Source organism: Dendrobium catenatum, unplaced genomic scaffold (genome assembly GCF_001605985.2).
Source record: "Dendrobium catenatum unplaced genomic scaffold, ASM160598v2 fragScaff_scaffold_459, whole genome shotgun sequence".
Taxonomy (NCBI): Eukaryota; Viridiplantae; Streptophyta; class Magnoliopsida; order Asparagales; family Orchidaceae; genus Dendrobium; species Dendrobium catenatum.
In genome coordinates, this window is record NW_021318921.1 from 531,914 (window position 1) to 557,878 (window position 25,965).

General features: G+C 35.3%; 1 protein-coding gene across 1 annotated transcript; it reads right to left on the reverse strand.

Moving 5' to 3' along the window:
* Window positions 1-1,093: 1,093 nt before the first annotated feature.
* On the reverse strand, window positions 1,094-24,007 carry LOC110112582 (extra-large guanine nucleotide-binding protein 1). Its single transcript, XM_020844860.2, has 8 exons — window positions 22,858-24,007; window positions 22,264-22,401; window positions 22,084-22,188; window positions 21,770-21,955; window positions 17,458-17,635; window positions 10,421-10,653; window positions 2,534-2,691; window positions 1,094-1,928 (listed from the first exon to the last, which is right to left on the reverse strand). Exons 1-8 carry the CDS (start codon window positions 23,851-23,853, stop codon window positions 1,334-1,336), a joined length of 2,589 nt encoding a protein of 862 aa, XP_020700519.1. The 5' UTR covers window positions 23,854-24,007; the 3' UTR covers window positions 1,094-1,333.
* Between the last annotated feature and the right edge of the window lie 1,958 nt (window positions 24,008-25,965).

A 25,965-nucleotide genomic window follows, 5' to 3' on the forward strand; every position in this document is an offset into this window, starting at 1 on the left:
GCCTATCATTCACATACAACTTTAATATCAAATATATCACTCTTATAATTCATTTCTATCATTCATCTAGAGCTCGTCGAGTAGCTCGCGTAGCAGGAGTAAGATTTGATTCGCAGGCGGGAGCGGGCTTCAATTCGCAAACGGGAGCAGGAGTGGGATTCGCAGGCGGTCAACAGAGGTCAACGTAACTCGGGACTACAAGCGGGGTTTGTAGCTTCGATGACAAGACGATGATCGACGGAGGTCCACGTAGCTTGGGACGACAAGCAGTATTCACAAACAAGTAGGATTTGCAGCTTCAATGACAAGACGACGATCGACAAAGGTCTATGTAGCTCGAGACAACGAGCGGGATTCACGGACGACACAGAAGCTCGAGCTCGACTCAACTCGTTTGCACCCCTAATATATATATAATTTTTATACTTCTCAAAAAAATTAAAAAAAAATCATAAAATTATCATTCCTCAAATAAAAATATCATCAAATATTATGAGCTTAGAGTCCACTCTACCACATTGATTTATTAGAAGTCATATGCTCTTAAAGCCTAAATTTATCTTGAGCATCATCGTTGTAGCACTGAGCTTTAGCTCATATTGATATGAATTATATTAGTATATTCTAACGCAATTCTTTCTTGGCATCAATACAACAATATGGAGCAAAATACTAACCAAAAATCCCTCCAACCTATATGATATTCTGCTGAAGAACATAAACAGATTCAGTTAGCATTACAATTTAATCATCATTTTGTATTACACAAGAAGAGCCTCGCATCAAAGCCAACCTCAATATAATTTTGAAAATAAACTGTCATGAGATTTGCATCTGACGTTAGCTTGATGAGGCAAACGCCTTAGGCTTTATTGGGGACGACTTTCTTACTGCTTCTAGAAGCAACTTCTTAGTATAAAAATTAAAACTTCGGTGCTAGAAGGCTATTTCAAGTAGTAAAAAGCCGTTACAAACGAAACTTTAGTAAAGTCAAGAATCGCATGAAAATTCTCATAAGTTTCGAACCTAAGAGCTCTTGCTTAATAGCCAAAATTCCCAACCAACAGCTACACTTATAATAGTAAAACTACCATATTTCAACACAGTAAACCATCATTAAAAAGCACTGAAACCCCTTCTAAAAATCAAAGCTACTTTCACTGACTAATCCTGGCCTCATTTTCAATCTACATCATTCATACCAAACGTGAATCACATTTATACAAATAAAACTAGAACAAATCAAAATTAAAAAAAATAAAATAAAATACATAAAAATACCTGAAGGAAGGGGAAGCCTATATACAGACTCTTTCATTTGCTCCAAAAGAGATCAATGAGAATAGGAGCTTGGATCCGTGCTATATATATCAGTGGTGCAAGTGTCGTCATTTGGAGCTGGTATCTCTTCCTTCCACTTAAGAATCTCTCTTGCATACCTAAAAGCAGAGTCAGCGGAATCTGAGTCCAAGCCATTGGTGAAAGTCACATATAGCTTCCTTCTGGTAAGTGAATAGAAGAGCCTCTTGAACTTCATGGCTATATAGTGGAAGGCCGTCTGAGCTAATGTGGCGCAATTATTGGCGTTGCGGTTTTTCTTGTTGGGATATCGGCTAACCACTGGTTCGAAGTCATCGAACCAATCGCAGGTGGTCAGCGGCGAATTTTCGATCATCTGCTCGAGCTGATCAAATTTGTTTAGTATGAGAAGAAAGTCCATTTCCTGAAAAGTAGGATGAGATGCGACGCTCTCAAATAGTTTCTTGTCCTCCATCATCTTGTTTGAAATTTCTCCATCTGCATTCTCATACACTTCATCATAGTCGCTCAGGGCGACACAGAAGACGACGAGCTGCACATCCTCAAACATATCCAGCCACTTTAAATTCTCCCCCAAGCCTTTAGTATGAAGCCTCATAAGTTGATACCTGCAATGCATGCTGGTTAGGAAATGCTGGTCATAATGAATGAGTAGAGGATTCCCTATCCATCAAAATTTACATGGTTGGGTTGCAATGCTTCAAAAATAACCTCGTCGGCACTGAGAGATTATTCTATGCAGACACCAGACACATCTTACCGTTCAGAGGCCAATCAGGTGAAGCCACGTCATCCAATACCGAGTAGTACTGAGTCACGGTACCGAGTAGGGATGACGTGGCGTATTTTCATTGGGTTCTGGACGGCGTTCGATGTCCGCACCTAATAATTTTACCGTCGACACTTGGTTAAAAAGGCAAGCAGAGACGACTGAAAATAACAAAATTAAACGTAAGCTGTCAAATTTTGAATAAGAAAGAAAGTTCCATGTAAGCTCCATTAAAAAGGATTCCTAGTTTTCATTTTAGAAAAGAGAAAACAACTTTGTAATATTCATGGTGAAAAAGGTTCTATCAAATTTGACAGGGATGACATGCTACTGCATTCAAGCTCATCACAGGCATTTATTATAGAGCATACCTCACATGTTAAAAAGAGGTATTATAGTTAAGGCCCTGTTAGGCACTAATCACTTGGTCTACACAGTGCCTACCTCAATTGTGTATCCGGCTCAGAAAGGTCAGTTCCACCGAAGTCTGACTGGGGGTAAAAGAATTCCATACAAGCTAATCCATTTGTTGACGCCATTCCCTCAGCATAGAGGATCTCCAATTTAGAAGGCTCGTAGTCAATCCTAGATATTTCAACCACCTGGAAAAGTGTTGGATAATATCAAAATAAAAAACAAAATTAAGAACAATCCTTCCCGGAGTTACAAGATCCTTCGAAAAAGATAATAGAAGATGCTGATTTCAGTATAAAATCAATGCTGTCAACAGAGCTAAATCAAAAGAGTAAATTACCTATTAATCCATTTTGTTTTAGCATCAAAGTTACATGCCCAAAATTAAAATCCATCTTAGTTCATAGGTCCAAAAACTGTCAAGTAATGACAATACGAGTTTAAAAATTAACTAAAAGTTAGCGTTTAAAATCAGGTCATCCCAAAAATATGAACTTTCTAGATAGTTTCTGCCAAAACATATTATAATTCCCAACAGGCTACAGCACATTCAGGTGAAAAAGGGAAGTAAAAGTTATTTAGACAATTTTAAACACGAAAGCTTCTCAAAACGCATTCCTCAAACATGGAACGCATGGGATGAACCTTACCTTAAAATCAATGGATGAGAACATATTTTGACCAAAAATTAATATTATAGTTATAGCACCAGGAAACTATCTGACGTCCTATTGGAGCCAAGAATTTCAGGAAATCCTAATATATACCCCACTGATAACTAAAAATAAAATACTTGAATCCATTCATTAAAAATGGAAGAGTCAAGCTAAGTTCAATTACAAAAAGGTAATACAATACGGTAAAGCTTCAGAATGGTCTTGAATGTCAATGCCTGAAAGATGAGAACCAAATGAAACTGAAGCAATCTTATACTATATAAATGGTATAAATTTAAAGTAAACTTGAAAAAACGAGTTCCAGATTGTCTATTAAATGAACTCATCTTAACTGCACTGATCAAGATAAAGAAATTCACCGATGGCATTCATAATCTAAAATCAAGTTAGAAATAAAGGTAAATGAAATCATTCCTTGCTGAATTTTCAAATGCAGCAGTTAGCTCAAAAAGCAAGGCATAGAAAAGAAAGATGCAGCTCCGATATCACCAAAATGACCACCATGATGCCGTAAATAAACCACAATACTAAAACTCTACGGGCTACAGAAAAAAAAAAAAATAGAAAGGAAACTTAATTGATCGTTTTAAATTATTTTTAGCCCGTGACTTAAACAGTAAGAAAACTACATAATATATAACCTTAATTACTTCAACAACAAGCCATGCGCTTCAGGAATAAAGGCCAACAGGAAAAACCCAAAAAAACAAGAAAAAATGAAAGCAATATCCCAGGTTTATTATGCTAAATCAGAATAGTCTAGGTAAATGCGATACCCTAAAGTTGCATGCTATAAGATAAATGCAATTGAATCAATTAATTCTGGGAAATCAACTTAACTATTTTATCAAACTTTTATCAACAATAAGTGCTAGTTGTAGAATCCTAATAACCTGATATCTACCATGATGGTTGCCAAGAGTTTGAAATAGAAATATGGAAGCTTCAAGAAAATATGAATGAGCATTAGAAGATCAAAATTGAAGTGAGAAGCTACATGTGCTGAGATAGGGATTACTTCTATGTTTAACTCTTAAGTGGTTTCCTCATACCTGAAGATTTTCTAATTATTAATCTGCATTTGGAAAAGAAATAGAATCTGGAGATGGTGGGTTTGCTAGAATCCGTCCAGAGTCAGCAAGAAAACTCCCAACAAGTTAGCAAAATCAGAGGGACGTGTGTTGCCTGTGCTGACTACATTAGCATCACAGATCCATGTGTCCCTGTGGAGGAAGAATGTGGCGAGGAGGGATTTAGGGGTGATTGACTACAGACACTAGCAGGATAGTAGTATGGACATGACTGATGGCCAAAAAAAAGGCAATCGATGGCTGGAGTGATGGTGATGGATGAATCCAACAATACCCTATTATCTCATGATGATGATATGAAGATGGAAGACGAAGTTGGTCTAGTTAAAAAGTTTTATATTTAAAAACATGGATCTTGGTACATTTCTAAGTGCAAAATGGTTTTATCTATGGAGAGTAAATGCCATATCTTTGGGTAAATCTCTAGGACTTTGTGCATAACAGTGAAGGTTATTGTATAATTAATATTATTATATATATTATACTATTTTTATATATAATTAATTTGTTTAATTAAACATTAACTTCATATATGAGAGAGAGAGGATGTAAGTTGCATGAAGAGGATAACATTGAGATGATAACCTTACAAGGAAGATATAAGTTCCATATTATGATTGTATATTATTGTATAAGATAAGATAAATGCAACATATTAATGTTTGATCTCCAATACGAGTATTAGCACCATGAGATATGTTTTCATATGATAGATGGTACATTAATAGTCAGTGAGTTTATAGTATGTGATGAATTAACAATCAGTGAATCGGAAACTAGTGAAGAAACCAAGTTTCTAATTGTACATTCTTTATTGATACGTAGAGTTCAAAACTGTTGTTATTTAGTTATGAGGATCCTTGACATTTTCATATTGCTCATGAGAATTAAGAGACAACTAATAAACGCTTCACATTGAAAATCAAGAAGCCATCATATGTGATGGTGTTAGTCCTTAGCAGTTGTTTGAGGAAACATGATTCTATCATGATACGTGCAAACACGACTAAAAGGAGAGAAAATGGCATCGTGCAAGTCCATCTAACCATCCTTATATGTGAATAAAGGGGTATACTATTGATTGATTGACCTCCAACTTTAAAATTGATGTTTTTTTGTACGGACCATGTGATGATGGCATCAATTGATATGACATTGTGATATGTAAATTTAATTTGGATAGAGTGGATGATTCATTTGCAAATGCCTAACTTTAATATATTATTGGTTAGTATATTTTTTAACATTTGATATTTGATAAATTTATACTTGTGATTTACATCCCTACTTGTTAGTAATGGATATAAATTGCAAGAAAAATACTTCTGAATTTGTCATATAACTTAAAGGTTGGAGATTAGATAATAACTAAGTAGTGATAGTTTGCTCATCCCTTATTATTAATAAAGCTCATATGATGATCTTATAGTTGATGAGATGAATTTTTATTGGATGACTATACTCCAGGTGTGTAGCACCAATACTCCTATTTACGAGGTATGTTGTATTGGACACACGTCGGATACGGATACGCCTCCGATACGACAAAGATACGTGTCGGATACGGCTTTGCCGTGTCCAATTAAAATATTATTTAGATTTGACATAACACACGCATCGGATATGCATGTCCTGTTTTAAAAAAAAAACGAAGCAACAATTTGCCCTATTAATTTCGGCTACCCGCTTGATATACCTTTTCATTTATGTGGCTTAAACATTTCCACGAACTAGGTTTTCGTTTCTGCACAGGCGTTCGTCTTCTTCGTAGTAGTTGAAGGAGCGGCTCGACGACACGAGCATAGAAGCGAACAAGATCATCCTTTGTCGACGAAGAGGCTCGACGACGCAAGCATTAAAGCCGACAGGATCACCCTTTGTCGATAGAGCGGCTCGACTACGCGAAAAGTGAAGGCGACGCAAGCGGTGAAGGTTCATTTTCTTCATCATAGGCTTGGTACTACTCGATAATGGAACTCGGTACCGCTCGATAATGGAACTCAGTACCGCTCGGTATCGCAACTCAATACCGGAACTCGGTACCGCTCGGTACCGGAACTCGGTACCGCTCGGTATTGGTCAGTACCTCTTCGCAACACTCAGTACAATGCTCGGTACCACTCGGTACCGAGGGGTACCAAATGGTACCAGGCGGCACCGAGAAGCTAAAAAAAGCTTTAAAATTACTCTTACAATAAAAATTTGTAAGAGAGAGAGAGAGAGAGAGAGAGAGAGATGGGTAGAGAATACGAGAGAGGGACAAAGTGGGAGTTCGGAGTAAGAAGGGGAAGGAAAGAGATAAGAAAGATAGAGAGAGAGAATAGGAGAGGGGCAGAGTGGGAGTTTGGAGTAAGAAGGGGAAGGAATGAGATAAGATAGATAGATAGATAGAAAGAGAGAGAGATAGAGAGAGAGAGGTAGGTCAAACCCCGCCAAGGGGCAGCTCCCCCTTGGACCCTCGGCATATCTGCGACATATATACGCTTTTACTTAAAAATTTTCATGTTTCAAATTCATGTGATTTAATTTGTGTCGATCCTTCTTAGGATAATAAGCTCTAGTGGCGTAGGAATTGGGTTGGATAATGGTCCATCAGAGATCAATATTGAAGATAACAAACCTCTGTGGGGTTATGTGACAAAAATAGGTATACGCCAGAAGAGGGTGGCAATATTCCATTCAAATGCAATTACTGTAATGTCACATATAAAGAATCATATTATAGAATGAAAGCTCATTTGTTGAAGATTAGTTGTCATGGAATTGAAGTATGCCCGAAGATAACCTCATCACAAATGGCTGAATTACAAAGGAAAATCAATGAAGCTAAGCAAAAGAATAAAAAAGAGCTTCCAAAACAAAATCCACTTCCAAGCAGCCATGCTTCATATCCTTTATCTTCTTCTTCAAGTAGAAGAGATGACAGTACTGTAAACAAAAGGCCTTTCCGGATGGCTGAGACCTGCAATGCTTTATAGGTAAAGATACTAAAAAAGATGGTGCTGAGACCTGCAATGGAAAAGTCCCCCTCAAACTTAAGGGAAAATTCTATAAGATGGTGCTGAGACCTACAATGTTTTATAGGTGCAAAATGTTGGCCATTAAAAGAGAAGCATAATAATAAATGATGCACCTCAGGTGGATGAGTGGTTTTACTCTTAGAGACAAGATATAAAATGAGCATATACGTGAAAATGTTGGAGCAGCTCTAGTGAAAAATAAGATTATAGAGAGAGTCGTCTTAGATGGTTTGGTCACATAAAACGGCAACCTTCCAATGACTAGGTTAGGAAAGTAGATGTATTAGATTTGGTTTATGTTAAAAAAGGTAGTAATCAACCTAAAAAGACATGGTTAAAAAATATTAGAAATAACTTTTCTTTATTAGATTTAAATGAGAATTTGACTCTAAACAAGACACAATTGAGAAAAAAGATTCATATAGCCAACCCCAGATAGTCGATAAAGGCTTGTTGTTTAAAGATGTTCCTTGCCTTAAAATCAACTTTCATAAATCTTCATTGAATTATTTGGAAAGTCAAAGGATAATGGTGGCTCTATTGATAAAGTCATTGGTTGCACTTGTTATTCTCTTTTTTCTTAACTAGTTGAGCCTTCCTCCTTGCTCTAAAGTTTTATAATGGGTATTTTGACACCAAAGTCAAATTTCTATATAGAGGATGTTGGTTTGTCATGATCAACCGTGTTAACTTATGTTCCATTGTACTATTTCTCATAATTTTGGGTCCCTAAATGAGTGATCAATAAAGTGGCACATATAAAAATAAATAAATAAATAAAGCGGCCCATATTAGAAGTTTTTTTTTTAAAGGTAATGATGTGGGACTTGATAAATTTGAATAATATTTCTAGGCTGAAAAAATCTAGAGGGCTTGGCTTTTGTGGCCATGTGTCAGGAATATCTCCTTACTTTCTAACTAGATCTTGAAATCGATCCAAAAGGAATCTAATTCATTGGTCGATTCCATTATCGCAAAGAAAATATCTTGCAAATACTTATCAAGATTTTAGAATGGAGAAAGGCTCTCATTACTCTCTTTTTATTTAAAAAAAAAAAAAAAAAAACTTCACATTTCTTCCCCGATAGGTAATATGCCAAATTTTGGAAGGATAAATATGTCAAATTTTGGAAGGATAAATGAAATCATAATAAAACTTTAGCTTATATCTATCCTCACATTGCCCAATTTTCCTAGAACATAAATTAACCAGTTAGACCAATTTATCTCCACTAATAGCTTGCACATTCAATAGAAATTTATTATTCTCATTGCTTTCATAAATAAGTTTTTAATATTTACTCTAATGTGAAGAGAATCTTGTTTACCTCTAATTATGATGCTCCAAAGTGGATGATTTCCTCTAATGGTCTCTTCAATGTTAACATTTTATTCTCATTACCAATACAAAGAAGTTTTTAATCTTTGCTCTAATGTTAAGATCCATACTTTAACTCTAAGTATCACTCCTAAGTAGAAGTTTTCCTCTGATGGCCTCTTTAATGTTAATTATTTGTATACTTTTTTCATGAATAGAGGTACACACACCAGATTTAGAACGTTTTAGTTCCCTTGAATGTTGTGACCTTCGGTTAGATCATATTTATGGGTAAAGATACTAAAAAAGTTTATGTAACAAATGTGAGCATAGCTCTCTACAACTTGTATGATGTGTAATTCTCAACCGAAGGGTGACTTACACATCTTCTTTAATTGTAGCTTTATCTCTAATATTTGGAGAAGGGTGCACTCTGTATTTATGTTTCTGGAATTTTTGTTCCTGTGGACACAACTGAAAATGATTTTTTCTAATTGAAGAGACGCCTAAATAAAGAAATATTCCAAAAAACAATTGAAACAATTTCTTCCTCTCAACAGTAGAATATTTAGCAAGAAAGTGGTTTTTTTTTTTTTAAAGAAGACAAGACTACCTGGCTAAAATATGCCTATTTTTTATGAACAATCATGCAAATATTTAATTGGCTGCTTAGTTGCATGGTGACATTTTCCTTTGTACCTATTTGTCTCTATTTTCATGTAATTTTACATTTTTTTTTATTTTAATGATGAGAAGGGGTTTCCCTCCTTTTCAATAAAAAAATGTACATTCTACTGTTAAGTAATTTGCCTATCAATTTCATATTATTATTTATTATTATTATTATTTTAATAATAATTATAATTATTGAAATTACTATCAGTAGCAGTGTAGTATTACTATTATTATTATTACATGCACAACAAAATTGAAGGTATGTGGAGCTCTTCTAATTGAGACTCAATTCTTATTTTTATGAAGATGAGTTCCACGCATAGGATCCTACTTTCTTCCACTTCCTACCACATAAACATTAAACATAATTAACTGGGATTCAACAATCCTTAGACATTTCTGTTGAATCAACATGATCTTAAGCGTAGGCTGATCATCATTCGCTTTCATTGCTGCTAACATTTGCAGTATCCTATTTGACGAGACAACAGGGAAATACAAAATTCTATTATACCTTTGCTGTATATGAAACAACTTGTATGGATTTTCCAATAATCTCTTACTGGCAAGAGACCAGCCTGTGCAGACATGATTTTACAACTCTTAATTGGTTTGGATCAAAAGTAATATAAATTTGAAAGCCAATAAAAGCACAAGATTGAACCAAAATTTTTTAAACAATTCTTGTTTCTTGCCAGGCTAAATTTGCAGAATCAAATATTACTATAATATGGCTCCAAAGACCTAACTTACCATTATTGATCAAAAAAGATGATGCATTAAATGCCTTTTCAGACTAGCTACTTGATTTCATCCGTCTAAGTTCAAAGAACGAAGTTAGAAATCTCCTAGAAGTTCCAATACCCAATGTAAATACAAATTGATTAGCCAGAAATATAAATAATATCACAATAAATATAATCAGTCACAGCATACTTCAGTAGTAATGCAAACATTAAGAACACTGAAAAGTTATCTAAAACTCGGAAACTACACTATTTTACAAAACAAACCATGACAAGATAGAATATTAGTGTAGGAAACTACACAAAAAACAGAATTTGATAAGTGATGCCTGTCCATAACGTTTTACGAGAATGGAGAAGTGATTACTAAGAATAACAAGGTAAGCATACCCGATCTAAGAAGTAACAAGCAACACCAGGAAATGACTGTAGTTCAGATATCCTTTTATATGTCATTTGAATAGCAGAAGTATTCCACAACTCCTCAACTGATGGTGCATATTCACGTGTTGCAGCTGGAAAAATGGCTTCCAAGTTACCTGCTGCAATGACCTTGAGGAGCCAATCGGATAATTCTTTAAGCCTTGCGGAAATCGAATATGGAGTTCCGGCTGTATGTTCTTCTGTAACAATTAAAATTAAATTGAGATGTTACTTATAAAAATTAACATGAAAGAAATGTGTGATTGATCAGTTATCATTATTATGATCAGCAGCAGCTACCAACTTCTCATCATAATTATTGAAATAATCATTTTCCAGTACTACTAGAGTTACTAAAACTATTCTTCGCAAAGCATTTTGAATAACTTACATCAACTTTGCTTAAGATCTACCTATTCTCCTTCATAATACTTTAACAAACTTATGTACCAATCTAATGCATGCATTTTCTACTCTTAGTTGTAGACGTCCAAACAATCTAAGTCTATTTACAATAATCTTAACTTCAATAAATATCATATCAAAGTTTTCTTTAATACAATCTTTGCATAATTTATCCTTTCTAGTTTTGTTTTGCCACACATCTATCTTAACATCATCATTTTTTTATCAAGAACAACTTAGTTATCATTTTTTTTCTTTTCAACAGTCAAATCCAAACATCACCAACCTGAGCATAGTTTTATTAAATATATCTTTAAATCTTCAACATATCCTCCTATGCAAGTTTTTACATTTTAATCATACAGCCTTAACTTTAAAAGTTGCATCCTCATTCTTCTGGATGGTCTACTTAAGATATTACATATAAATATCATTTCATCTTCTAATAATATTAGTTAATAATTATTAATATAAAATCAAATAATTGCATATTATATACTAAGATTATATTCTACTAAATCTAAGTCCTCTAACTTCTAAATAATTTCACTATTGTTCTAACTTTCTACTTATTCAACAAGATGACTCACCAATTAAAATTATGCTGAACATCAAAAGCATACACCAAAACACCACACGATAAATATTGTTTCCTAAACGTTTATATAATCAATACAGAAAGGCATGGATTCAAATTTTTTTTATGCAGGGAAAAAGGAAAATATAAGGGAGTAAGACCATTCAATCAACATATAGGTCTAAAGTACCTTAGCCATGCTACAAGTGTCGATTAGTCTAACTAACATTTGCATATGTATGTGCATGCTGGACGAAGAAGTAGATGCATAAGCAAAGGTGAACTTGCATAGGGCACGCCAAATCGTGCATCCACGAAGTGTCTCAATTTGTGCACTAGAAGCATAGGTGCAAATCAAGGCAACTTATATAGTCAAGGTTCATGTGAGGGGGGACGCATGCTGATCGGGGCAAAATTGAAATATCCAAGAACATGCATAGGAAGTCTGCATGCAAATCGATGTAGAAATTGCTGTCTAACAATGATTGTTTAGCACCAAGAATTGCACAAAAATTTAAAAAAAAATGATTAATATTAAAAAAGTGAGGAAGTCAAAGACAGAAGCTTGTTGGAGAACTCAAAATCAGCAGGACCATTGACGCATGAAGGTGAAAATGGAATTTAAGATTCTTAATGTCATTTTTGTGATTTAATAGGATTCCGGAAAAAATTTTGCATAAATCCTGAATAAATTAGGATACCAAATAGCCTTTAAAGGTAAAAAAAATTATGGTGAAAAGGGGTTTTAGATTCTGTAGGATTCAAAGTTATCATTTTTTCTAAATGGCAAAATCTTAATCAAATCTTTTTTTAAAAATCCCTAATCAAATCTTTTTTAAAATCTCGTTCAAATTCTACCTATATTTTTATTGAATTTTACTTGAATCTTGTTTAAAATTTTACTCGAAATTGTCCCTAAATCTTATCATATTTTGATCAAATTTTTTTGTCAAAAATATTAATCAATTTTTTTGTTTAAATTTTGTGCAGACCTTATTACCAAACAAACGTGGTGAGACATTGATTTTTACACTAATTTGCATGTGTGACTTTCACAAATGATTCTTCGACATCCCAACTTGCCCTTGTTATCATACTCGCTTCCCGTGCACGATCTTTGACCTTCGAGCAGCTTTAACTTGTGTGTGCTTCCCGTGCATGAATTTTGAGAAACTTCTTCGACGCACCACTTGGCAGGCTCTAAATGTCCAACTCTATTGAAGCACCTGCTACTCCATTCAATGCACAACTGCTAAGCTAGTCAGCATTCATAGCCCTGCATAAAGTACATCTTTTTATACTTTAAACCTCTTCTATGTTTGATCAAATGGTCAAACACACTTGTAGAGGCCTGCATTCTTTTTTTAACCCACATGTAGGTATGTTAAGAATACTTCAACACTCCAACGAGCCTAATTTGGTGAGAGTGACCATCTCAATGATCATAGAATCCCTTCAATCTTAGGTTGATGTTCCCTACTTTTACACATGTGATTTGAACCATCTAATCTTTGATTATACAGTTCAAATTGATATCTGATGTATAGCCACACTCAAGCCCAAACAAACCAAGAGCACTCGAGATTATCCAAGTGACAAAGACAAGAGGTAAAGGAATTCATGATACTTGTATTTTATTTTAAACTAGGTTGTCAGTATGTAGGATCCATCTGCCTTCTTCTACTTTTCACTAGAAGCATATTTGTAAGCTTAGTTTCACCCGACCTTGATTATTCATTTATTTTGGCTGCCTATACTTAACTCTTTTCTAGTTCAATTGCAAGTTGCATTTTTTTACCATTTTACTCACAAGTGTTTTGTCTATAATCATATATTGTGGTAGACTATTGAAATTTATTTCTATCAACTTAAACAAATTGATAATCAGGTCAAAATCAATTTTGAGAAATATCTTTTTTTATTAATTTAAATTATATGACTTAAAAACCAACTTTTAATTAAAAATTATTCTCTTTATATCTCTTTTAGGAGGTGCATAGTTGAGCTTGTCAGCAATCCAATCCCCCAATTGATGCACATTAATAACATAGTCTACTCAAATGCATATGGTTGAAGGCTTTCACCTTAATGACAAATAACTTTGCATTCATACCATATCCCTTAGGATAGCTCCTACCTTGATAGCATAATTTTAATAGAATACGCATACGTAACTGATGCAATCAAAACAAAAATATTGCAAATAAAAAATACTAAACAAAATTATTGCAAATAAAAAAATACTTGTCTTCCTTCCAAATGACAAAATACACACACTAAACAAGACACAACAACACCTTACAACTTCAAATAAAAAAGGACATAATAACACTTCAATTTTCAATAAAACATGACACGACACAACTTATAAAGATTGAGAATAAGGATACAAATGGAGTGGATACCATGGAGAGAAGAGAGGAGATAGAAGAGGATAGCTCGCAAGCTATACGAAACCCACATGATTCACTTTCCAAAAATTATCACATAACACCTCTATAAAACAAAAGGCAAATATCTCATTTAAATAGGGGAAAGGAGCTCAAAAGACACCCAAAAAAGCCGCCCCATTCAGCCAACCAAAACAGAGGAAAACCTCAAGAGAAAAGGCACGGCAGAACCACAAACCGAGCAGCCAGGCTCCCTCAAAAGACCAGCCAGAATCGAAACAGCCAGGAGCCGAACAGACACCAAGAAAGAAGCACGACAACTAAGGAACCAAGCAGCCAAATGCTCAAAAAACAGCTCCCAATCAGCCACAACACTCCAAACACCAAACAGCCAATGGCAAATGGGCCAAGCCCAATATAAGAAAAATCAGCCCACCAATAAATGCCCAATAAGAGGAAATATTGAAATTTTGCTTACATCAGTAATCATCTAGCACACTATATCATGGCAATCCTAATCCAAACCAGACTATAAGTCCAATTGAGTAGCTTGGTTGTGTATGATTAGGTTATTTTGTTCACTTCATTATGTACGGTTGTGTAAGTCTTACATCTTTCCAGATCTATCCCTTAAACATCATTTATCTAGGACTCCATTTCCTTGGTTTGGGATCAAGGGCTTCCTTTTGATGATGTAATTCATGATTGTTGATAAAATATCTCACAACTAAGCTGGATCAACTACCTTGAAAGCTAAGTATTTTTTAGCTTAGTAGCCAAGATGGCTAATCCAAAAAAAAAAAAAACTAATAAGATTCTTTATATGTTTTATTGTATTCCTTACTAATACATGTCATCTCTTTTGAGTCATTTCACTCTTGAATTTTTGGTGATTCACTTATTGTCATAAATAGATTTTTTTATATAGAGGGATAATTGTCTCACTTAATTACGATGATTCACCTGTCTTGTGGGAGAAATTATTTTGTGCGGAGTCTGAACGGGAAGAACCGTCCAAACTGGTAGTGTACACAATGTATACACACAATGTGCACAAAAATTTGATACACACTGTGACAAATTTGAATACAGTGTGTACACTCACATGTCCGGATGATTCTTCCCGTCCAGACTCTGCACATAATAATTTCTCGTCTTGTGGAGTGGTTTATGTCAAAGTCAAAGATTATCCTATCATGATGACAATCATTGAGTCCTAATCTATCCTTGATATTAACTAAGTCAAATTAAAACATAAGCATATTTTATCTGTTGAGATTGTCACTTGAAGGTGTCATTGACTGTAATTAACTTCAAGAGATAAATTCGCTTTAGGAAACAAATTAAACCAATTTTTATGCTACACTGAACCTCTTGCCTTATCTCTTTTTGTGAAATCTCTTATATGAGAATACTCTGATATCATACCTTTTCCCCCACAACAATGATCCTTAAATTAATCATACAATAACTAAAAACTATTTAATCACTCAACAACTTATGATATTAATTAGGGATGCATCATGAATATCATCATGAATATCATGAATAACTTAAATATGCCTTTGAAATGAGAAATTATTCTATGCAGAGTAAGAACATAGCACTGCATCCGGACACCTATAAAATCATGACGTGTGAATTGCCCGCGTGGATATTCATTTGTATTCTTTTTTATTATTTGTCTTTTTTCTGTCTTGTCAGCCCGACCGACCCGCCCAGAGTCCTGGTAAAAAATTAAAATAGCAGAAACTTTTCACTTTTCAAGTTAGTATTAATTTTTTTTCTTTTTCATTCATTGTTCTCCTTGCAACTCCAACATTCAATCACTTTTCATATGCGCTAATGGCTTCACCTTTAAAAAAGGTTAGTCTGTCATTTGTTGTTGTGATAATTGCGTATGAGATGCATAATAATTGCATTTTTATGCGTATTTACTGCGTATGAACTACATTTTTAGTTTTGTGTATCTATTATGTACTTAACAAATTTATGTGTTTAACTTATTTCTTTTTTACTCTTTTTAGGGTTTAGGGTTTGTCTTCTTTATAACTGCATGTTGGTTGTTGCTTGTTTAGGGTTCTGTGTTTTTTTTTTTAATTTCTTTAATATTTTAGGTCTATGTTCGACCTCTTACTTTTCGATGTTATGTATCAACTTTCCAAACAATCTGTGACACTTTGTGGAGATAATAAACCCTGATGTGGAGGACACCTTGAGAAGATTAAACATTTACCAATTTCTGAAATTCCTTCTCTCGAGCAAAATGTCCCACTGATGTACGAGCTTTTCATATTTTGGGATATTCCACAACAATGTTTTATAATAAAGGTCATGCTATACATGATATACAATTCACAGCAGATAAAGTGGTCATTCTTACTGGTTTACCAAACAGAGGTCAAGAGATCTCCCGGCTTAACTCTGTACTTACAGAAGTCTCATCAAAAGAAGTAAAGAATGAGATGTTGGAGTTGAACAAATCAACCTCCCCCCCACCCCAAATCAATATGTTAAAAACATTTATTATGTATTTGTGTTCAAATTTATTTTTTCAACTTAATAACTTACAAACCCCTAAAAGGCTTCATTCAATATCAAATAGTGTAAATGAGTTTTCATCTATTAACTAGGTGGGGTCAATTAGAAAATTTTTAGTTGGAGAGTTTAATAAAATTTTCATGAAGATTCCAATGCAGAAACCAGCTGGTTACATAAATGATTTTGTGCCTCTACTACTTTGAGTGTTAAGAGTATCAATGCATCATCATAATTTTTATTTCATTTTACTAATGCATTTATTAATTTACATTTGATCTTATGCAGATTTGATTCCTAGAGCACACTTCAATACATGCTCCTAGGTAACCTGACAAAATGTCATGTTTCCTTCGATGAAACGATGATATTGTATATAATTTCGTGAAGGCCTCTAATTTATTTGTTAATTTAAAGGAAAGACAGGTATGTATGCAGATTTGTCATGCAGCAAATTTAAATTAATATCTCAAAGAAGAATGGGGGTTTGAAACAAATAAAGTATTTGCAGATTTTGATGCCCTCCAGGGAGTTACCCAAGAGGAAGCACAACAGACAACTGGACATAATCACTACACAGCAACTCAATGCACCTAATTAATAAACTACTTCTACTACCTTTGTTCTATAATAATTAACAACATTAGGAGATCATAGGTCCTGCACATGCCAAAATATACTAATATCTTACCGCTTCTTTAAGGCTGCACAAGGCTGCCCATGCAGAATGCATTTGCTGCACCATGGACAGCCCTGCAGCCAAATTTGCATGTCAGGCAAACTTTAAAAAAAATTACATACAATTTGTCTCAGACCTATCAGCTTTAACCATCATTGGATCTATAGAGCGATCAAAATATAATTAGAGGAAATTGCTCATAACGGGCAACAAGATGCAAGAGTTGTAACAGCATAAATAGCCATATTTGGAATTTAACATAAAATTGACTAATCAAACAGTTACATTAAGAAAAGAACAGCATGCCAAATAAAAAGTACTGTCATGATCAGTAAAAGGAAACGAAAATTTAAATTCCTACTATCTACTTTCTCTATGAAAAAGAACTTCAAAAAGAAGATAACAGGAAGCGTACCTAAAGAAGAAGATTCATAAAATTGATTTTTCCTTTTCTCAGATAAAAACTCTTCCTCGAAGTGTTCACGGCCCTCAAGTAATATTCCGAGATAACTATATATGTTTGTTTGAATCATCAACTTAATACTCTGAAGCTCTTCCTCGTTGAATGGATCTCTCTTATACAAAAACTTAGCCTGAAAAAGGCAGTCATCAAATTCCAATTAAATGATGCATTAAAGCCATTAAAACACATTATAATTGCTTTTGGCGTGATGAAAATGAAAGGTCGGTTGCTAGGAAGTCAAATGGAATACCCAAATGCATTTAAGCTCACTTAAATGAGCTCTTCAAAGCTCATCAAGGGCTTGGGCTTGTCCATACGGTGATGGCGTGCTGGGCCTTGGTTGGATACCTATGAAAATTTATTTAAAATAGCTTATAATATTATATGTCTCCAATAAGTATAGAAATTCACTCACTTTTTTAATCTAAAATAAATTAACTCAGCATTTGACTTCGAGGTGTCAGGATCAAAATTTATTTTGATTTAATTTTAAGTTTACAGAGACTACCTCAAAATTTGATTTGATTCAAGTTAAACCGTACATATATGATTAGTAAGCTTACATACTTGGTATTTAGAGATTGTTTAATCAGTAACTTCGTTCAAATTGGTGTTAACTACAGTATTGTGGGTTCCTCAACATTGTTCTCACTATTTTGCCCTGTGTTTTCTGAATCATGTGCCCTTCTACACCATTTCTTTGGTAAGTATATATTAGATGATGATTAAAATATATTTCAAATCCATTTTTCAATATTATTTTTATCTAACTCCGTATCATCGAGAAACCAATAGCGGTGCAGTTTAATGATAAATGAATAAATGCATTTTCCTTGAACCCGTTAATGCTAGTCGATTAAAATGCATGCCTATTAGAACGTTTAAGGAGTTTGGCTTATAAATTAGCCTATTGATGATGAGTTAGTGATACTTCAAACATCTCTTACAATATTATTTTTGTTTTAGTTCATTTCATCCAGAAACTAATAGCGGTGAGGATTAATGATGACTGCATTGTTCTTGTGCCAACTAGGGCTAACCCAATAAAGCACATGTTCATTAAGCCTAGCCCATTACAACTTTTAAAGAGTCGGGTTTATAAGCTAAACTTGACCATATGCAACCTTAATCAGTTGAAAATAAAATATACTGCAGCCCTTCAAGGAAGGTTCCAAAACTGGATAGCCTAAGTTTGGAAATTAAAAAAGGCAGCAGGGGTTGATATGCAACAGCATAAAAATCATGTCAACTCAAGTCACGTTTTACAGACACTACAAATGGTGATCATAACCATAACTGGTCCATGAAAAACAATAAATTTACAAGAAAAGCTAAGTTCATGTGAACACAAAATCATATGCGTACTCAAACTCCTGCAAATTGAAGTTGAAAGCTTTAACGTCAGCCTAAGTACTTTCAGCCTCAAAATGAAAAGATAAGTGGAACAACTTGAGGATGTATCCTTTATGAGAATAATGGAACAACAACGACAGCAAGCAAGGTTCTCTTTATATAAAATTTAAAGTTTTATATTAACATTCAGAAGAATTTAACATAAAATAATTTATTTAATTATTATTAAAAAAATTTGAACCGGCCGGTTTTAAAAAACCCGGACCGGTTCGCCGGTTCACTGGTTGAACCGGCGGTTTTGGCCAAAACCGGCCGGTTTGAAGTGAAGGCGGTTTTAGGGTTGAACCGAACCAGTCGAACCGGCCGGTCTGGTCCGGTTTTTAAAGCATTGACAGCAAGTCTTTATCTCACTACATGGGGCCGACTACATGAATCATTTTTTCGACATTATGTCCTATTAAGAGTAAAATTCTCATTTAAATCTAATTTTAAAAAAAAATCTCATTGCTAATACTTTCTAACAAGTATTTTTAGATCTACCTCTACCTTTCTTAAGATATGTCAGATCTAATACATCTACCTCTCCCAACAGGGTCATCGGAAGGCTAACATTTTATGTAACCAAACCATCTAAAACAACTCTCCCTAATCTTATCTGCCAATAGGGCTACTCCAACATTTTCACATATCTAAGTGCAAAGCCATTCATCCACCTGATGATGCAATCAAGGATTATCATTCTATGTTTTATTTTTCTATGTTTTTTATTTTTCTATGTTTTGGATTCTATGTTTTTTTTTTGTTACCCTATGATTAAAGTCAACCAATGATCTTGCTAGGTTGGTGCTCTTAGGAATGTCTCTCCCTATCCTTCACCTTGTTTCTTTTGTTTTTCCCTTGGTGGGTTGTTGGTTTATCCCCTCGTGTGCCTTGTTTTCCTCGATTTTTTCCCCTAGTTGTTGTCCCTTCAGTTTGGGCAGCTGTCCCTTTCATTTTTGTGCCCATTAAATGTTGTAATAATGCCTCATTTACCCCCTGACTGATGTCCCTTCGCTTTGGGAAGTTGTCCTTTCAGTTTTTGTGCCCATTAACTGCAGTATTAATGCCTCATTTACCCCTTAGCTGATGTCCCTTCGATCCCTGTTTGCTACGGTTTTCAAGGGAATTCTAGTGGTTGTTTGGGTGGTGCTTAATTACCTTGCATTAAATATTTTTTTCCCTTTTCCCCCTATATATAGTGGCTATTTTCCTGCAGTTTGGAAGAGTTTTGGTAAATAATTTGCATACAAACATGCGGGTTTTTTAGCTTGCGAGCTAGCCTCCTTTCTCATTCCCCTCTATTATTTCGTCCCGATCTTCTACCTCTTCCTCTCTATCCACGGTTCTCACCCCATTTGTATCATTCTTCTCTTGTGAGCTTGGTGGTGTTTACTGTCACGTTTTGGTTGTATTTGTTGGAGAAGTGTGGACTTGTGACGTATCATTTCAGTGGTGGATTCCGGGTTAGATATATCCTTTGAGCACATATCCTTTATATTTCGAGCTTTGCATGTGAGGTGACCACTTGTCGGATGTTTTGAGGGTAGCCTTGTTGTTGTTTCTTGATGTTTACGAATTTTATAAGCTGTTTTCTAGAACTTTTTCTATTTTTAGAATGTTTCTGCTTTACTGAAAGGAAGAAGTTTTCTAATTGCTTTCCTAAGTGTTCTCCATCAAATATTTAAAAACTTAGGTTGCATCACCTGAGCATCCTCATCTCTGCAACACTTCATTTTATGCTTCCTTCTAATGGCCAACATTTTGCGACAAAAAGCATTGCAGGTCTCTCCATCTTATAAAATTTAAAGTTTGTAGGGTACTTTTCTACCACACAACAGACTCAATCATTCCTCCCACTTCAACCATCCAACTTGAATTCTACAAATAATACTCGCATTTATTTCACCACCACTTTGAGCAATAGGTGTCATATATATAAAATGTGCACTCTTTCTAATGACTTAATCATCCAATGTCACAATCCCACTGTTGAATCTATTACTACAAAAATTACACTCCATGCATTCAATTTTAGATCCACTCAAATGAAAACTTTTAGACTATAAGATTGACCTCTATAATTTAAGTTTTTCATCAACTTCTTCTCTAGTCTTATCAACAAGAAGAATATTATTAGCAAAAAGCATACACCAGGGTACATCCTCTTGTAAATAGATAGTAAGAACATCCATGAATAAAGCCAAAAAAATATGAGCTTAAAGTTGATCCTTGATGGAATCCAACCGAAATAGGAAATTGTTTGATCAAACAACATTGTGTTTGAACACGAGTAATAGCTCATGTATATATATTTTTACTGACTTGAATATAAGCATTATTAACTCATTTTTCTTCTAGAACTCTCCAGAGCACTTCTCTTGTAACTTTATCATATGCTTTCTCTAAATCAATAAATATCACATGTAGATCCTCCTTACTCTCTCTATATTTTCTCCATCAAACCTCGCAACAAACGTATAGCATCCATAATAGTCCTAACCAGCATGAATCCATATTGATTTTAAGAAACATTAGTATCACGTTGTAACCTATGCTTAATTGCTCTCTCTCATAATTTATTTGTATAACACATAAACTTAATTCCTCTATAATTCACACACTCCTGTGCATCATATTTATTATTAAAAATAGGAACTAACACACTCTTTTACTCATCTGGCATTTTTTTAGTCTTTAAAATAATGTTAAAAAGTTTAGTCTTTATGAGAATAATAAAGACTAAAATATTTTTTTTGAATATTGCCATAAAAAATGTAGGTTACCAAAGAGGTATATCTTCCAAAAAAAATGGTTCCAATTAGATGATTGGATCATTTAGTAGAAAAGTTTGGAAAGAAAAAAGGTTCAATACCTGTTTGAATAGAGTGCTGGAGCCAGATCCACAAGAACCAACTAAAAGAAGCTTTTGGGTTGTCCTCTGCTCACTGTAATCATGCACAGCTCTATTGACCATGATATTCACATCTTCGCCAAAAGTCTTTGCAGCTTTTGAGGGAACTGGCAATGATAAAAAAGAGCAAAGCAACTTTGTCCTCGCCTGCCCAGCCCATGGAAAAAAGCAATGGCTTCAATATGTACTTTAGAGGAAGAGGGAAGGGGGCATGCAGAAATGGTACAATTGTTATTACAGAAACAGTAATATTCAAGTAAAGGCTTTGAACTTACCCTTCCCCATATCTGACCCTTAATATTCTTCTGGCCCTCTTCCTGGTAGGTTCCATCAGAATTAACCCAAAAGTGAGGATTTCCAGCACATTGAACCCCTGCCCACTGTAAATAGAACATAATTTAGCCATCGCATGCTTCTAATAGCCAATTCAAACTTTTATTGTCTCATCAACAAACCTTAAGCATTTGCAGTTCAACTTTTGTAATCTCACGACCATTTATCAATATGCCAGTGTTTCCATTGCTTGCATTGCGCATTATACTGCCACCCACGTTAAGATTGGGGCTAATAATCTTCTCAGGCTTGTGCCCTACCTGTCTAGTTTCATACAAGTTGTGGTTATTCAACTGCAGTAATCTCACACAAGAAAAAAGGTTTATAGATGCATGCCATCTTCTCTCTTTATGTTAATAACTTTGAAATCAAAGAGATAAAGCATAGGGTCAATATTCAAAATAACCTTAAATTACTACGTCCAATTGCCATGACAACTGAAAGTCATTCCATAATTAATAATTTAGAAAAAAAAAACATACACACACACAATTCTACAAGCCTAGAACAGGAAATGTATTCATCAGCTCATGCTGCATTTTAACCTAGCAGGCTTATAAGACCAACAAACTCATTTTGCTGACGACATAGGAAATCTACGGGTCAAAAATTAATCTGAACATCAAAAGATAGAACTACGAGGTCTTTATCGATCAGTTTTACTGTACATCTTGTAGATAAAATCGTGATGGAAACACTCAAAGACAAAAGCTTACCTTTCCCCAAAATCCAGAGACTTTGTCATACCAATAGTAGCCCGGCCTCAACTTCGAGGGTGGGCATGGACAGCTCTGCAACATAAAAATCTCTTCATGAGTGAGCGGTTTCCCATTAACACAAACGTCTTCTGGCTTAAGCTGGTTTGCCTCGCAATATTTCTCAGCCTTCATAACCTGTTCAACCTCCAGAGAACTCAGCAATCTCTTCAGCATTCTAGAGGCATTCCCCAGCCTCTCCCTCTTTGACTCATCAACCGAACCCCCAATGCATTGGACACACTTTCTACCTTCCGGCATGGACCCCATCGCCCTCAAAATGCACCCGCTGCAATACTTCGCATCACAAACCAAGCAACCCTCCTTCTCCGTAAACCGGTTTCCTTTCAAGCACCTACAGCATGCCCCCTTCTTCACCATCCTCACATACTCTTCATCTCTCCCCTGACAACCAGCGATCATATCCGAAGAGGCAGCCCCACTCGTTTCCGCTGAACCCTGGAAACTCACCCCAACCGGCCTAACCTGATCGTTAATTTCACCATCGCGTTCTTCCCCGTACTCATCCTCTTCAGAGACCGAAGAACGCAATCCAAAATCAGAACTCAGGTCCGACTCCATCGAGTTCCGCTCGTTCAAATAACCCTCGCTTCCCTTAAGCTCGCTGGAGAACACGACCGCGCCGGAGCTGGCAACCTCGCCTGATAGCTCGCCATCAACAGCGATGTGGTTCTCAATGACAGAGGTCGGGGAGTAGACATCAGCTTTCTTGAGGGGGTTCGGGGACGGGAGAGGCTGAGCGACGGGGAGAGCGAGTTGGTCGGAAAGGAAGGCTGGCGATACCACGGTGGCGACGGGGATCCGTTCGATCTCGATCGGGATGGCCTGAGGGATCTCATAAGGGACCGGCGGGCCACTATACTCGACGGCGAAAGCGTAATCGATAGCGTCGCCACCACCGGTGGAGAGTTGCTTCGCCTGAAGGAGATGATCCATTCGACGGCGAAACGCCGCGAGCGCACGAAACCCTAGAAAGGAGGAAGACTGCACGCGTATGAGTAGCGGACTAAGGAGACGACTGAGCAAAGTGAGGAGAGCGACATTATTCTTCTTTAGTTGAAACCCCTCTTTTGTATTCGTGCCGAATCCGTGCGGAGAAACGGTATCAATTTAATTATTTTTCGCGTGATATTTTCTTTCCCAATTTTTTTGGAGTTAAAAAATAATGATAATTAATTTTTTTGCAGACTAGAATATTCATGATGATAAAATATTAAAATTTTGTATCTTAATATCTCACGAGTATCCAGCTTGCAAATAAAGAGAATAAATATCAAAAAAATTTACATGAAAAATACATAAGATAAAAACCACGGGGACACTTTCAGTTAAAATGAATCCACTGGTGTTTGAATATGTTACAAATGATTAACTCATTCTTGAAGTTGAGTACAATAGTCAACCATTGGGTTAAAATCTAACGATGAATCGGGATCGGAAGAAAGTCATATGACGATCGGTGGCCAAGTGTAAATTCAATATCAGTTGTGACCAGGATGAAGTCCGACAACTAGGGCTGCAAGCGAACCAAACGTTCGACGAGCTACTCGTTATTCGGTTCGACTAAAGCTTGTTTGTGATCGTTTAATTAACTAAACAAACAAACATAAACAATATTTTAAATACTCGATTCTTAAATAAACAAACTTGAACACTAATGTGTTCGGCTCATTTATGTTCACGAACAACATCATTTGAAGTTCGCGAACAAGCTCGACATTAAGCTCTATAAGAAGCTCGATAAAAGTATGATTCGTGTTCGATTTTGAACTCGTGAATAAACTCGATAAAAATAATTAATATTTGGCTATATAATTAATAAATATAAATAATCATTGCCTTTGTTACATATAAAATTGCTTTTATTATAAATGTGCTTGTTCATAGATATGTTCATGAACATATTTGTTTGATAGTTAAAAAAATTCGTTAAATATGTTCGCGAACAAGCTCGATAAGCACTAAACGAACGAACATGAATTGAACATGAATCAAACATGAACACTCATTAATTTAAATGAACGAAACATGAACACAAACAATAAAGCTCGATAAACATGAACCAAACTTGAACAAGATAATATTAAATGAACACAAACATGAACACTCACATACTCGGCTCGGCTCGGTTCGTTTGCAGCCCAACCGACAACAGCTGATGATCAGGCAGAAGTTTGGATAAAAATGGGGTCTAGCAGAAGTCTGGCGATAGTCAGTAACCGGGCTGGGGTTGAGGAGGAATCTGGTGGCGAGAGAACTCTAATTTTGAATCGTTTATCAAATCTTTGAGTTTCTTAATAATATCATAATTCGATGATCTTGGGCTCGTTGGATTCGTCTCAACCCGCTATTTGACTATGAGCATGTCGCGTTTGAAAATTATTTGGTGGTCAAATTTATAGCATGAATCTTCTAAATGCACTTTGGGTCTTCAATTTGGACCCATTTGGGCCTGCATTGAGTTGAACTTGGTGTAGTTTGGTTTGTATTTTCAAAATGTTGAGTTCGACTAGAAGTTTACTAAAATCAGAGTTTGAATGGTCATGAATTAATTTTCAAAGTTTTCAACTCAATTTCGCCTCGAGATTTGTGCCTAATCTTGATTATTTTTTATGATATATCAGTTGCCCTTCTATTTCCGGACGTCGAAACTCCAAAATTCTAAATATGTGTTACAGCTTCTAATAAATTTCTAACAATGTTCAAAATTTGAAAACAATTAGACCATGACAATAGAACTCTCGATTTGCTCCATAAGTATCAAAATTGAGTCTGAAATGTCAAAAAAAATATCTTTGAGACTAAAAAAATGTTAGAATCGTACTGTCCGGGCCAAAAATTTGGTCAAACGCGACTTGGAGCCAAACCGATCGTCCACCTGTCGGCCACCACCGCCGTTGCCCGCTACCTAGCCTACTCGCGGTTGCCAGGCTGCCTACTATATCCGGTTGTCATATTTTCGGTGCCGCTCGCCGGTTGGCATGCCAACAGTGCCCAGCCAGGTACGGTTACCTAAAATATATTTTTTAAAAATTTTATATATATTAA